Raw genomic sequence first — 16,017 nt, 5'->3', positions numbered from 1 at the left:
AGAACTAAAGTGTCATACAACCTCCAGACTTGTTAGTACAGTTGCTTTGTTTTTAAGAGAGGACTTTCCCCACATTGTATATAAGTGCTGTTCTGCCCTAAGTTTTAGTGACAGCCACATGACTGAAACCCTGAGGTTTTCAAGTCATATTGACCAACTTTGCATTCTTGTGTCTCCCTGTGGTCATTAGAAAACTCTCCGTACCTGAACCTACTGCTGTCCATGAGCTGACTTCAGTGGGATTGTTGTGGGGGTCAATGGAATGAACGTGCATAGTGGTCCTGGAATTTCACAAGCACTGGTGTATGTTTAATTGTTGTACAGTGCTTCCTAAATCAATGAATTAAATCACAAATAAAATATATTGTGGCAAATCTCAGATGACCTGGACAGAAGGAACACTGGTTTTATTACCATTGTTCATCACAACTTCAGGACATAAAGCACTTGCTATAGATTGTGGAAGACATACACTTTCCTGTGTTCTACTTCAGCTACTTAGAGGGGTCAATGACTAAGACTACAAGGAAAGATCTGGAAAAAGAAACTGTCATTGTCTATATTGTTTTATGGCTTTCATTCATCAGCGATGGCCATGAATGTATTTTAAGTGTATAAAACTAGTACTTTCTCATAGTCCTTAATCATCGATGTCTTAAAGTTAGGCTAACAAAATAAAAATACTTCTGACTACTCTTGCACCTTCTCAAATGAATGAACAGAATTTTCAAGAATGAAATTTTTTTTACTTTCTCTTTGACAGCCATTTGAGAAACTCTTTTGTACTTAGTATAATTTCAGAGATACCATGAGTAGATTTTTCTTTGGAACAATGTCCAAATTAGAAAAAATGTATGCTGTAGAAATTTCAAAGAACTGGACATATAATTGCAAGAAAAATAAAAGCCTAAATACCTTTGAAGTCTGAATGGGTTGAGCACAAAGCTCCCTCACCTTTTCTGTCTTTATAGACCAGGCTAGCCTTGAACTCAGAGAGATCAGTCTACTTATGCCTCCAGAGTGCTAAAATAAAAGGCACAAGACACAGGATCTAGCCTTCACTTTTTCTTAACCTATAAACCAAGAATCTACCACTTCGAGAGCAGCAATAGGTTAAAAACTGTTTCCAACCTTTGGGCGTGATTGGTCAAGGATTTATTCCTGATTCTTGAGGAGTGATTTAGCTACAGAACTCCTGAACTCTTCTCTGTTCTTGGCAGGAGATTCCGTTTCTTTAGAATTCATGGAGAGACTTCTCTCAGTTTTTCGCTGCCCAACTTCCTATTTGTGTTTATTCTAGAAATACCTCATTATTACTAAAAGCACCCCCCCCCGTCTTTTCCTTGTGGGTGTCTCTATGAGGACTCCCAGGGCACTCCAAATTAGAGCCTTAAGTCAGTTTGGGCAGTGTCTCAGGGGAACATTTTGGTCTGCTGCGACCCTAGGCAACTTTTCCTAGAAGATTCCAGCAGGGGCGCCTGGCGCGGGAAAAAAAAATTGTGATCCCGACCTGGGACCCAGAATTTTGGGTTGAGACCATTATTGATTGAACCATCTCGTAGTGCCGTGTCAGTGGCACAGACCACTGCCCTCACCTTGGTCATTCATTATCTAGAGCGCTTTCACTTTGAGCTTTAAGTCTCTGGGCCCTTCCTCCCCATACACCAAACAGAGCATGTACCTCCCCAGGGCAGCTTGGGGTAAACCTAGCTCCAGGTTTTGCAGTCGCTTCAACCCACTCCTCACATCCGGAAGGGAAATCTACAGCTTATGACTCCACAATTCCTCTATGATCCTGGGATTCAAATCCCTGGGGGCCTCCCAGATTCAAGCTCATTCACATTCATTCTCATCCTCTCACAGTCGCTTTCTCTTTCCCCAGACTCCTAACAAGACAAGAAGATCCTCCCCAGAGGCGCTCTCTTTCATTCATCCCCTCCCAACACACACACACACACACACACACACACACACACACACACACACACACACACACACACTCGCGTGAGCACACACGCTCACACACCGACCTAGACAGCCCACCGCACTTTCCAGACGCCCACCTCCTGCACACTCCCCTCCCCTAAAAGACATTCACCCACTCACCAGCTGTAGCCTCTTCCATCCCCCGCCCTCCGCCCGGCTCCCCCTCCTCAAGAAGCCGACCCTCGCGCTAGGAGGTAAGGACCCCCGGCAGACGCACTGCACGGGCGCGCCGCACTGACCTCCGCCCGCCCTGCAAGCAGATTAACAAAGGCGGCGGCGAGCCCCGGTCCGAAAACGGAAAGCTGGCTGCGGGGTCCGGAGCCTGAGCCCAGTAGGAGAGCGAGCAGCGCGGGCAGCTCTGAAGTCGCAGGATACAGCCTGAGCTCCCAGATCTCTCTCAAGAGGCGCTGCTGGGACACTGGCCGCACCATGGGCTGCTGCACCGGGCGCTGCTCGCTGGTCTGTCTCTGCGCACTGCAGCTGGTAAGTGCCCAGTGCGTCCGGGTCTGGAACCAGTCTGCATTTCGGACTGGCTAGTAGGGCTCCGTCCCTGGATCAGAAGCTCCGGGCTAAGGACCCGTGAGCTGGCGGAGCGCATCGGAGGGATTCCCCACCCTCTCTGTCCCTTCCAGGATGTCTGTGCCTCCCGCCTGGTAGCTCTTGCCCGCAGGAGGGCGCGGTCTCACTTCTGGTCCCACGCGTTAGGTTTCACTGCGCCCCCACCCGGCGTCGCCACGCGGACCGGGGCAGCTGGGATCGCGCACCAAGAGAGAGCGATTTCCCCGCCCCTCTGTTGGACACCTGGTGTGTGCACCCTCTGCAATTCTGCTTAAGTTATGCCTGGGCTCCTAGCTGTTATCTGGATGGTTTTCTGGAGACAGGTTGTTGTTTGGTTAGTAGGTACTTGGGGGAAGTCAGCTTCTGAGAGAGCTGCAACCTCTCCTTTCTGGTAGTTCTTACTTTCAGCATCTGGAAAGCGACGGTAGAGGAGTTGAGTACTCCAGGAACGCGTGGCTCTGCTTGGGCACCACAAGTTCAGCTTCTGCCTTTTGAATTTCTTAAAATGTTGCATGTTTAGGATGCGGCGGACTGACAGCTGTCTTTGCGGAGTGAACAGAGCAAAGGAGCAAACAGGACTTCTGTTTGGCTTGGCCCCTTGCCCAGGGAGTGAGTGGAATCAGAAGTTGGAAACCAGGGCGGAAAGATAAAAGACCTTTCTGAGTCTACGCAAATGCTCTGGGTCCTTTTGTTATCACGATTGACTCTGTGGTCTGTTTCATGGTCAGTAGAAGTCAAGGCTGCAATCTCCTGTGCCAGAGTTTTGTGAGTGGGAGTCAGTCTTCCCCCCACCCCACCCCCACCCCTCAGTTCAGGGACCTAATCTTGTAGGCGCTTCCTTTCTTTGAAGCATTCATTTGTTTTGTCACAAACCACAAAGGTGTGAGTGGTGTATTTTGACAAGGCTTTCAGTGAATTTTAAATGGTGATAGCTCTTGCAGGGCTCGTTAACGGAGAGAAGTAATAATGGTGCTCAGTAGTAAGTCCTTGTTCACTGGAGGTTTTGAAACATTTTTACTTTTCCAGCCCCTTATCCCACCCCCCCCCGCGCCACCTCCCAACCCCCACACCAAAGCTTCACTGTATATGTGCTCATTCTTCTGCAATCATCCTCTCACAACAGATAAATCCAGAAGGCTATTAGCCTATTATACACTGTATTCTCTTGAAATACATAATTTAAAACTTTTACATGAGTATGATTTTTTATTTTTACTTTGGGAAAAGCCCTCAAAAGATAACTTACGCGGTGATTTTTAAAAAATAAACTTGGTTTTTAAATTAAAAAAAAAACGGAATAAATTCAGACAACCCTTGTTTTTCTCAGGCTGCTTGAACACACAATGGATTGTGTGAACCATAAAGGCATAATTTTAGTGTTATATTCACATAACACATAAGGGTTTCATATACATTTATCGATACAGCCATGACTCAATTCACCCATTTCACCAATTTGCCTATGAGGAACTCTGAAGTTTTTTGCTTCCCCCATCCCCAAAATTAAGTTGCAGTATGGTAGAGGCAGTAACATGATCACATGAATTTCATAGCTGGATTTTAAACAAAGAAAAGTGTATGTGTTGTCTAGGTAAGGGTTTCCATCTCTATGCTAAGACACTAAGACCCAAACCCATAACATAGTCCATCATCAACATCAGGGTGGGAACTCACCACAGGAAATTGGAAGCAGAAGCTGACACAGACACCTGGGAAGTGATGCTTCCTGGGTTTCTCCATGGTTTTCTCAACCTGCTTTCTTATATAAGCCCAGAACAACCAGTCCAGAGGTGTTACCCCCCCGCCAGCACCTCACTGAGCTGGACCATCTCACATCAATCAGTAATTAAGAGTGTGTACTACAGGCTTGCACACCGGACAATCTGGCTGGGGTGTTTACTCAACTAAGGGTTCTCTCTTCTGAAATGACTCCAACTTGTGTTGAGTTGACAAGAAAAACTAGCCAGCCTACTTGTCTGCCACATTATTACATCAGTATGTGATAGTGTAGTTTATATAAAGAAGAGTACTGCCCTGAAAAAAAAAACACAATAATTCTTACTATAACTTACTTCTGGCATATTTCTTATGTTGAGTTTGACAAGCTCTTGTCTTTATAGTTTTGATGTAGATACTGCTTGATGTTTTTATTTGATTTAAGGGGGAAAGAAGACACTGAAACAAAACTGGAATTTCATCATTGCTAAGACCAGAATTTTTTTTTCTGAACTGTCTAATAATTTTCAGGCCCTAAAAGGTTCTTTATGAATTTCCTTTGACAAAGTAGACGCTACATACAATACATACTTGAAGTTCTAGTATGCATCACTGAAATTTGTTTACTGAAGTAAGAGGCCTAAACAACTTCAAAAGCACAGTTAAACAGGAAAGTAGTAAAATGATTAAGAGGCAAACTTTAGATATTTTAGTACTTAGGTTTTGAGTGTAATTTATTTAAACTTATATATTCAGTTTACAATAATGGTTATGTTTGATAACCAGCTCACAGAAATCATGAACATTAAAGAAGTAAACCCTCTGAGCCTATATAAGCCTTTTCCAGCATGCTAAGTGCAAGGACTCCAGCTTCTGAGAGAGAGGTTTGGTGCATTTCCCACTGAAAACAGCTCCCCTCTTTCATTTTCTTCTGATTTTGTCTACTCTGTGAACTCTTGGAAGTGAGGGTTATGAAACCTTAACAAGAGCTGCTATGAAGAAGGGGTGCTCTTTGCTACTCAGACTTTGTGCAAGGAATTCACATAGTAACAATAAAGAGTTATCTACAGACCACTATTTAGACCACCCAGGAGCTCCTCCTAAAAAACAAAGAAGTAGAAGGGGTTCAGTGATCTAATTCCTTTGCACATGACCTTCATTCTTTCCAGAGTGAAAACGCATGAACTTGCCATTTTTTAGGTGATGAATACCGATTTGCACAATCTGTCCTCTATCTTCTTTCTGCTTCTGTGGCTATTTTCCATTATTACTTCCTTTTCTCCATGCAAACGTATGTGCTTTCACATAGTTTTTGTTTATGCCCCGACTCTGCCAGACCATGGATGAAGGAGAAAGTGTAAAGAATAAAAACAGGAGCACAGAAAACTTTGTGAAGTGATTCTTCCTAGGAAAGGCGATTGGCTACGATTCCACCCATGTCTCAAGTCAACAACAACACCGACAAAAACATTTAAATGCATCTTCTCTGAGGACACTCTTGGTGCTGTGTGTCTGTATACTTACTACCAAGTATTCTGTTATCAGGTGTGTTGAGTCCAGAGCTAAAAAGAACACTCCAGCATGCGTTTGCTAAATCAGCTTTAGTCACCATATTTAAATGAACCTTAAATGTGCTTATTAAATTCTGCCATTACCTCCACATGGCATTTCAGAAGCATTTTCTCTGAGTTGCCTCAGGAAAGTGTTGAACACAGTATGGCAGGCACGGTTCCTACAAAGTATTAGACATCGTCCACTATCATAGCCATTAGACTCTAAGGCATGTTCGATGAAACTTGTCACCACGTCATTATTCAGAGAAGTTATTACATTTTATATTCTTTTATGATGAGAGCTGTATTTACTGTCAGAGCTAGTAATCAGCCCATTAAAAGTCAAAACTACGATGGCATGTTTATAGTCACAGAAACCCCAGGAGGTGTACCTAAATAAGCAACTATTAACATATGGATGGGCTGTATGTTTTATTTTGGAGAATATCCTCCCCAGTTAAAGAATATTGCATTTATTTGCTGACAGACAGTGAAAGAAAAGCTTCAAGCCTTCCTATTCCACCTTCTTACTTTCTTGTGAGCAGAGCACCTGAGACATTCAAAAGCCCAAATAAAATGTGCATGATTGGTGGTGATATATCTGTGTGAGTTTTGAATTAAGTCCTGTGCAATGCACTGCTTATCTCGAAAAAGTGTTGGACAGCCAGTATGGAAACTCATTTTTTTATAAAATAGATCTAATGATAATTTTGCTTTCACATGGTTTTAATTTAAATAGCTCTTTTTTTTTTTTACCTGTGCAGAAAAATTTCCTTTTGAAGATGCCTGGTGTATGTCTGTGCATCGGGTGTATATAATGTCTACTGAGGTGAACATTTCCCTGAAACTGGAGTTACAGATGATTCTGAGCTGCCACAGGGGTGCTGGGAATTGACTACTGGTCCTCTGGAATAATAGTCCATGCTCTTAACTGCTGGGCCGTTACTTTCATCCTGCAATGTAATTCTTAATTTTTATTGTCTTTATGTCAATATTGTGGTTCATCTTATTCTTCTAAAAGGTTAGGAAAATTAATTTATGGCTGGTAATGAGGCTTCAGGATTGTGTAGAAATCACCTTTCATTAGTCAAGGCTGAGAGGACCTACATATCAACTACAGAAGAATGAACTGTGATGTTAAAAATATGGGGCCACAGGAAATACTCGAAAGTAGAAGGGGGGGTTGGGAAGAGAAAAAGAGCAGCAGGACTGAGGGGGTTCAAGAGAGGATAGAAAATAGTGGCCTGAATATGGTCAAAATTATACATTTTATACATGTAATGAGACCTGTTTAGTCAGGGTTCTCTAGAGGAACAGAACTATGAAAAATTTGCACAAAAAAAGACTTGTAAACACAGAGGAAGATGAAGGTCACAGATAATGTCACTGGGATGGGAGGACAGTGAGCCGCCTAAGGCTAGCACATGCACAAACTGCAGACAATCCAGCAGGAGTTAGAAAGAAGCGTAGTGCTTCCTGCCAGTCTTGTGGGCCCTTAACTCTGCTGGACATTTGCTCCTTTACTTTTGGTCTGTGTGAACTTTATGTTTTTTAAAACTTGCTGGTTGTGAAGAGTTGGGCTTGGTGAGTTGTCCCAAGTGCTTCCCTCATAAGGGTGGTTGGACCTTGATGTCAGGGTCATACAGGAGATCTAGGAAGGGCAATCTGATTGAATATTATGAGTTGCACAAGGATTTTGATGGACTGTCATTCAAAGTAGGTAAGTCCTCTGGGTTGGAAGAACTGGGAAAGACTGGACTTTCCTCAAGACTGCTTAGCAGATGCTTTACTTCTGAAGTTAAACAGAGAGGAGCTGGGTCTCGTAGGCTGACTCCCCAACGCTGAGTGCACTGTCCCCGTGGAGTTTCTAAACTCTAAACTTTTCACTCACTCTCCCGTGGAGGTTTACTGAATATCAAGCAATGGAGTCTGTCTGTAGGGCTCCTAGAGTGTTGTGTTTCCTTTCTGGACAGGTTTATTACTGAGACACATGGCACACAGCTTAATGTGCTTTCTGTGTGTAGTCTGAGCTATTCCATTTAAGCTATATTCATTAGGAAGGAGCCCAAATAGAAGACACGTCAACCATTGATGGTTTATTACATGGCAGGACTGCCGTTGTGGTGGGTATGAGCTTTCCCTTCCCATGTCTGTGTCTCTCTCTTTCAGTAATTGTCTTCAGGTTTCATAATACACAGCTTAAAGTTTTACTTGATGTTAATACTCTCCAGATTTTCCTCCAGTATTCACTAGGGTGGTTTGGACCCTTTATATGAAGCTGAGGAATGTTCTTAGTTTTGCTTTGCAAAGTGAAGTCCTTATTTTACTATTATTTTTAATTGTCAAATAGTACTTTTAAACAATGTGGGTGAAAAATTTGATATTTTGACGTAGGTACAGGATGGGGAGGATTTCAAACAACTGAATTAGCATAAACATTTCACACATTCAAAATTGGGGTTCTCAATATTTAAACACTTTGTACATGTCATTAACTACAGCCTCTGTCTCAAACCAAGGCCTGCATGGTACCAGCCTGACTGAGATTAATTCACATATATCTTCCTGATGAGCACTTATCAGAAAATTCTGAACATTTCATAGTGAAAGCCTCCTGACAAACAGATATATATTGTCAGATCTTTTCTTTAACAAGCTCCACCTACTGATTACAAGTTTTATTTCATTGATTAATACCTCTTATTCTTTTGGTTTAAATTGATTTTATGATTTTTCTCTTCCCAAATCCTTTGTATAGCTTCCCTGCCCTGCCCATGGACACATTGCATTTGTCTTCTATGTGGTTGCTTATTCTTATTAATACTAAAGTGATGTCAGCATAATCCCATCAAAAGATCATAACCTTTCTGTTTAACATACCAGTTGCCTTAGATAACCTAGCAATAAAGAATAATTTTTTCACTTACATAAATGTGCACACCTTGTTTCATAGGGACAAGTTTCAGCATCTTTGTTTTTTTTTTTTTTTTTGTTTTGTTTTTGTTTTTGTTTTTGGAGTTGGGGACCGAACCCAGGGCCTTTCGCTTCCGTTTCAGCATCTTATAACCCACCTGTGTTCTATTCCTGTCTCTTCCCTTGAATTTCAGGGTTCTAAGGTTGAAATACATCCATATAGCTGCATATGTAGCAGAGATGGACCAGTTGGGCACCAATGGGAAGAGAAGCCCCCGGTCTCGCTGAGGCTGGCCCCCCCAGTGTAGGGGAATGTCAGGGCGGGGCATGGTAGGAAGGGGTGGGAGGTTTGGGGGGAATCACTCTCATAGAAGAAGGGGGAGGGGCATGGGATAAGGGGTTTATGGCCCGGAAACCAGGAAAGGGGATAACATTTGAAATGTAAATAAAAATATCCAATAAAAAAAGAATAAATATAGTTAGACATAGTGAGATGGGTTGAGAAATATGTCAACCTTGATACAGCAAGAACACCAAAAGCTGTCCATTTGGAGAAGAAATACTTACCTATAGGGAGTGGCAAATGAGACTCAGAACTGGAGACATAGGGATTGGCAAGTATAGTGGTTGGCAATGGATACTATTGCATAATTAGATAGATGGCTTGGGCTAAATATTTTACATGTGTTCCTCAATGAATTTTTCCTTCCTTAAAAATGTTTCCCATGACTAATGGTATATATTTAAATCATTAAGTGGAATTAAATTTTGGGTACCTTCAACCTACTCTTTCCCCCAGACTTGGCATTCTGAATGCTTCAGGCAGACCCTCAGTCTCCTTATTAGTAACAGATCTCAGAGCAAGATCAAAAGGAAACTAGATTGTAGCAGTTATCTTCTTGTAAGAAAATTGAGCCTAACCAGCTTATGTTAAGGCATATATAATGCTGACAGCTTCTCTGTTTTCCAGTAAGAAGTGATGTCTTTATATTTTGGTATTGATCAGTATGTAGAATAATAAATATTTGTAAGTAGGAAGTCATATGCTAAGCCTAAAATCAGTTAATCAAGGTACCAAAATAAAAGCATTGTCCTTGAGTTGTTTCTTCCACTAATAAGTACCTTCATATGAAATGATCTTAAGATGTTGTGAAATACAAAATTCTCATTAGTGACTATTCTCCTTCAAATGTTTACTGTCTGTCTGTCTGTCTCTCTGTGCATTTCTCATATATATATATATATATATATGCAATTGTAGATATAATCTTGCTATGAAGTCTAGGATGGCTGCAAAACTTGATTATCCCTCTGCCTCATAAGTAGTGGAAATGCAGATATGCATCACTAAACCAAGCTTTTTAAACCTAAATACCTCATGAAGGAAATCTTTCAAATTGTAGTTTATAAGAAGAAACCTATTTTGCATTTGTCTTTAGTTACAACATAGAAATCCACACGCCTTTCTAGCATTGGACTCTCTTTTCCAAACATCCTTCTCCAAATTGCTATGCTTTCCTCTCCATGTTAGCTTTTTTTCTATTTGTCCAAATGTGAGCTAAGGCAATTGTACACTAAAGCCAGCTTGTCGTATCTGGGAAGAGTTTACAATGAAGGTTTTAGAAATTTTATAAGCTACTTGTTAAATACAATTTTATTAAAAAAGTTAATCATAGGAGATATAAATAAACTGTTTAGAAATAAAAGTAATGCATATTCAGAAGTCAATATATTTATCATCTAGGCATTGTTTTATATTTACCGTACTGATGGGTAGGGCTTTTACATAGGAGTGTGCAGATTGCAGAACATTTTGTCTAACTTTTACATCTAGTGACATCATATTGGCAGCAAAAGTTCTATCGTGGAAGAAGTATTTTCATATATAAGTATACAAATGTCACAGTTCAGGCTGCCCTGCTGTCATCTAGAGCCAGTTATTAAACATTTACTAACACACCACCAGGCAAAGTCTTTCATCAGAAGGCCAGTTTTCTATGAGTAGTTACTGAGTAAGGAGCCTTTAAGTAATTCTTCATATAATTAATTAATTATTAACCTATTCAAAGAGGGAAAATATAATGTGTAATATAAATATGTGCATTACATTTTGAGTGAATCTATAAAATTATCCAAGAATATGGACAAACTTTTTTTTAAGAAATGTGAAGTAATGACTCCTTCTGTGTAAGTCATTGTCTGGTTTCTATAAAGTGTTTATACATGTTACAGTTCTCTACGTAAGTCAGCAATTGACAATGGCTATAGGTTTCCTTCCTAAGCAACTACCTACAACAAGACTGCTTCCCCATGGGAAACTCATCTCTACTTATTTTGTATTGACTGGCTCCCATGAGCAGGGACTATCTCCAATATATAGGGAACTGCTTGCATTATTGGCCCTAATTAGGTCTTCCAATGAGGATGTCAAAGAATCAACATCAAAAGGATTCAAATGTCTTTTTACACCACATCTGGCTTTTAAGGCTCAAATGAATTTCTACGTTCCATTGATTCCACATTAAGTAGTAAATGTTCAACTTTATAGGAGACTGCAAGAAGAATAGTTATTTAAGCATACACTGAAAGGTATTTAGTACGTAGTATTCATCAATATTTTTAAAAGAGGTCATTGAGATAACATGATCCAAAATCCAGGGGCACCCAAAATTTCTTTGCTTCATTCTTTGAGATGTCTTCATGAGACAAGCATTATTATATTATTATTGATAGATAGAAAAAACAGAATGTGAGAAAATTAGGGAGTGTATTGAAGTAATATAGTTTCCTATTTGTATATTTCTAGTGCATTTAGACATATAATGTGTTGAGGTATATCATAACACATAGAAATGTAGAAATAGAACTCTGTGGAGTGTTATGTCTACATTAAAATAAATGGTTCATTCCAAAGATGTTACAAAGTATAATTTTTGAGCAAGCTATTTCCTCACATGAAAGTTGACTTTTAAAGTGTGATGCAGGCTACTTTTGTCCCAAGTAGAAATACTGAGCTCTTAGAAACAACTTTTGTTTTGTTTGTGATTTCAGTAGAATGTAGCTTTTCTCATTAGTGATATCTAATTTTAGGGTACCTCAGGACATACCCTATTGCTTTCAAAACAAAAGACTGAGGAAATACAAGCTATCTGCAGATCAAGAACTCTCCCCTTTTTGCATGCTCCATTTTCTCTAACAGATGAACCACTTCTGGCAAGCTTTCTTGCTGCCCAATATAACCCATTTTCCACTGGGACCTGTACTCACGGTGTCTTCTCTCTTCCTAAGAGTTTCAGTCACTAATCCTTTTTTGCTGTCTGACAAGAAACTCTTTCTTAACCTTGGATAGCTCACATACTAAAGATTCGAATGCTGTAACCACAGTATTGAATGGATGGCTTAAATTCAGGCCCTCTTAGAGAAAAGCATTAGATGAAGGCTTGGAACCATTAAGGGCCTGCCAAGATCCCCTAACAGCCTTTTCATCTCACAGAGAGCTGTGGTTGGAAGTGTGCAGATGGAGCTGTCCTCAGGGATGCTTCCCATGTGAGCCTTGTTGAATCATTTCACAAGTAGGAGACTTAATGTTTTATAACATTTCAGAGACCCTCCATCATAGGAACATCCTTGGTCATGTATTATTCATGTGTTTGTTTGGCTAGACTAGGAGTGTCTTTATATGTTATTTTTAACTCCTTCACTACTAATGGAGATTATCTCAGAAGGCAGATGTTTCAGGGATTTTAGTGTAAGGAATATTATATGATTTGATAGTTTTTTTTTTCTTCCAGAACCACCCAAGTTGTAGAGTTTTGATTTTTCTTAGTATATTTTTCTGTAATGGAGATAAACTGTCTTGGCATCTGAAAACAGATCTGCAAGAATTTCACTTCAGGATAATTTAGTTCAATATATCTAAGTCATTTGCTTATATGGAAGACCAGGCCGAGGCATTTCAGATATATAAATTTTGCACCTTTAATTTCCAATTATCACAAACAAAATTGATTACAGAATCCATATAAAAAGTAAAAAAATTAGTTACTATTTCTCATGAAAAGTTAAGTGCTCTTAGAGGAGTGTTTTATAAATAGAACTTCATTTCTTTGTTCTTTGGCATCATTTTTAATTAAAAAGTGATCAGAATTTAGATATGGAGTAACCAGTTGCTTTCCCTAACATGAATAAAAGGAAAGACAATAAGAATCTTTCTCTATAGGCCAAAGAATACCTGAGGAATGGTCAACGGATGTGTACCACATACTCCAAAGCTACCTTTGGGGTGGGTGGTCTAAAAAAACCATCGAACCAGCAATTCAGTAAGCAGAGAGCAGATTTGAATATGATATCAATGTTCATGAGTAGGCATATGATAATTGAAACAGGTTAACTTTAGAAATAGATTGTTGGTGAACTAAATATGAGTGGAAAGAGAGCAGTAAAGTAGGACAGATTTAATATGCTTCATTTGCATCCCTAAGGAATACAGCCACTGAACATTTGTAGATGTCCTTGATATTTAGGGTTCCTGGTTTCTGTGCCTTATCATTCAGGAATGGTCTTTGGGGCTGCATTCCATTATACACCCACATATAAACTCCAATATAGTTAGTGGTAGTATTTTATATGAACACCCTAGCTATGATGATCTGAACAGTAATGAACCCCAGACAAAAGATGAATCAGCAATATTGTATTTAAGCAGTTAACATAGGATCGCAAATTTGCCAGAGACCTATATAGCAATTAGCAATGCATTTTCAAAGGAGGAGTGACTTTCTATTTCTTACATTTAAGTATTTTGAAATATTCAGTCAAACTTAGAAAAGTTATTTTTGGAAACACCTGTAGTTGAGAAGGAGAATGAAGAAACTCAGACATGAAGGCTAAATGGTGAATTATTAGAATTGAAAGCAAATGTTTCAGAATATGAATGAAAAATATCTCCCTCCACCCTTTGCTTCAATCTGTTTCCTTCACCCCTCAAATCACTGTCCCATGTTATGAGTTGCTAAGCAAATTTTGCCAGAGTTACTCTTGTTTCTTTTTGTTTATTTGTTTTAGTTTTTCAACTGGTTTTTGGTGAAACATTAAATAATACACTTAAATCCTTTCCTTAGAAGCAGGGAGAATGAGGAGGAGTAACAGGAGAAGGGTAACTAGAGGAACTAGGACCCATTTGCAGTTTACTAACAGGGTTTCCAAGCTTCCTTAGTCATCCCCAAGGTTTGACAGCTGGTAAGTATTGATTCCTCTGTGTGCTGTAGGACTATTCAGACAGAGGGATAAGAAGGCACAATTGAAGTTATATTTGTACCATGTTTAGCTCTGTCTGCCCTGCTGCTCTCTGCATAGTTTCTTCCTGCAGAGAGGCATGCAGACACAGGTGCCTATGTTGAATCTTGATATACTCATTCTTGTCCTACAGCTGCCAGCTGTGGTTTGTATGTCCACTTGTTCATAAAGATTCATGGCCCGAATCCTTGTGCTCAGGTGGCAGCAGCCTGGCATTGTCTCCCTTTGAATTTCCCTTATCACGTGGATTTCCTTGAGTGTGACATTCTAATGGAGGCTCTCAGAGGCCACCTGGAGCAGTGTTTCATCATCTGTCCTTTCCCGCCCATATGGCTGAGAAAGGAGGCTGTGTAATTTTCAGTACAGATAATTTTCCTTGAGAAAAGTAGCATCAGAAACCCATACCTTTCTGTGCATGTCACAGATGCAACGAGTGCATAAAAAGTGCCACTACAGAAAAAGATTCTGGCATTAATTCAGAGTGTAAGTGATCACCTATTGTCTACCTCCCATCTAATTACTTAAAATTGCTACCTGGGGCTTGGAGTTGATACATGCATCATTCTACAACTCCACTGATTTTTCTCTTCTGGTAAGTTCATTGTGGTGACTACTTTATAATTATCCTTTCTACAAAATAGCAGGAATAAGCAAAATTGATAATACTTCTGTCTGAACAAGATGTGTGGTCTAGTTTGTGGACAGTTTGGGAAGCTATTTCTATGGTTACCTACAGAATAAAATGTGATAGATCTGCTTGTCCTGGAAAAGAAAAAGAGAAAAAGAAATAAAAGAATCAGTTGTTACTAGTGACAGCGTACAGTAAACATTGATACTCACACAAAAGTGTCCCCAAATTGTAAATCAAACATTTTGATATGTACACATTTCTAAGGTAAACTTGAATAATTAAGTGCATTCAAATGTGAAATTAAATGTATTTTATACTTCATTTATGCATTCAAGCTGGTTACATTTTTAATCACTTAAAAAATTTTAAGTATTCATCTCGGCGTTGGAGTCTCTGCAAAGATGTATCCTGAAGATGCAGTTGTTCAGAGCACTGGTAGAGACTGGGCTCTGTGCTGATGCTCTCAGCAAGAACCTGAGATGGATACACTATGTAACTGTGAAACAATTCAACTTGTAACAACGTGCATCACCTCAGGAGTTCATACTGAGAGTTTATGTATCTGGATGTTGGATGTTGGTGAATTCATATGGGAAGTATGTCACTCCCACTTTGGGGATGAAGCGTTCAGGAAATTCCATAACCCACAGACTGATTGACAAAGCTTTGCTTTGCTGCAGAGGGTGACAGCTCTTCTGAATCCCTTCCTTGGTCCATCTCTTCTCTGCTTACTCTGATCTTACTTAATCTTACAGTTCCATCAAGTGTCCTCTGAGATCATTTGAGGGGAAATAGAAGGAGACCTAGAGTCAGGACTCCATAATTCCATTTGTGACTTTTCTGTAAAAGTCAGAGTTTCAGTGCACGGTAAACGGGTGAGTTAAGGTTCTGGATGCTTTGCACTTAAGAGCACTTGCTGCTTTCGTAGAAGACCAGGGCTCTCAGAACTCATAACAAGTGGCTCATAAACACTTTTAACAGTAGTTTCAGGGCATCTGATACCCTTTTCTAGCCTCTGTGAACACTAGCAGGAATGTGGTATACATACACGCATGTACACACACTTATGCATAGTATTTTTTTGTATTTTGTAAAAGTAATGTTTGTTATTAAAGCATGAAGAACCCAACAAGGATGGAAAAAGACAGCAGATTCTGGGAGAACTTGTAACCTCAGCATTGAGTAATGCACAGATAGACGAGAACCCTATACTTTCTGACTGCCATCTTAGCGTTAGGTTCAGTGAGAGATCCTGGCACAAACTGGTAGATGAGGATACTGGATAACCTCTTCTGTTCTCCTCCACACAGAGACAAATTTGCATTCATGCAAAAGTTCGTGCACCCACACAGGGCCATGCAACAG

At 40.0% G+C, this 16,017-nt stretch overlaps 1 protein-coding gene across 3 annotated transcripts in view; it reads left to right on the top strand.

Annotated features, from left to right (window-relative positions):
* The first annotated feature begins 1,691 nt into the window (after window positions 1-1,691).
* Nkain3 (Sodium/potassium transporting ATPase interacting 3) overlaps window positions 1,692-16,017 on the top strand; it is a 696,335-nt gene continuing 682,009 nt past the window's right edge. The window contains exon 1 of one of the 3 annotated variants that reach the window (XM_039110792.2): window positions 1,692-2,469. In XM_039110792.2, the coding sequence (XP_038966720.1) occupies window positions 2,416-2,469 (54 nt within the window). In that variant the 5' untranslated portion in view covers window positions 1,692-2,415. The remainder of the gene's footprint in view (window positions 2,470-16,017) is intronic. The other 2 variants (XM_063288441.1, NM_001109540.2) reach the window with 2 other exon arrangements.

Source organism: Rattus norvegicus, chromosome 5 (genome assembly GCF_036323735.1).
Source record: "Rattus norvegicus strain BN/NHsdMcwi chromosome 5, GRCr8, whole genome shotgun sequence".
NCBI lineage: Eukaryota > Metazoa > Chordata > Mammalia > Rodentia > Muridae > Rattus > Rattus norvegicus.
This window is presented reverse-complemented; position numbering and strand designations above follow the sequence as displayed.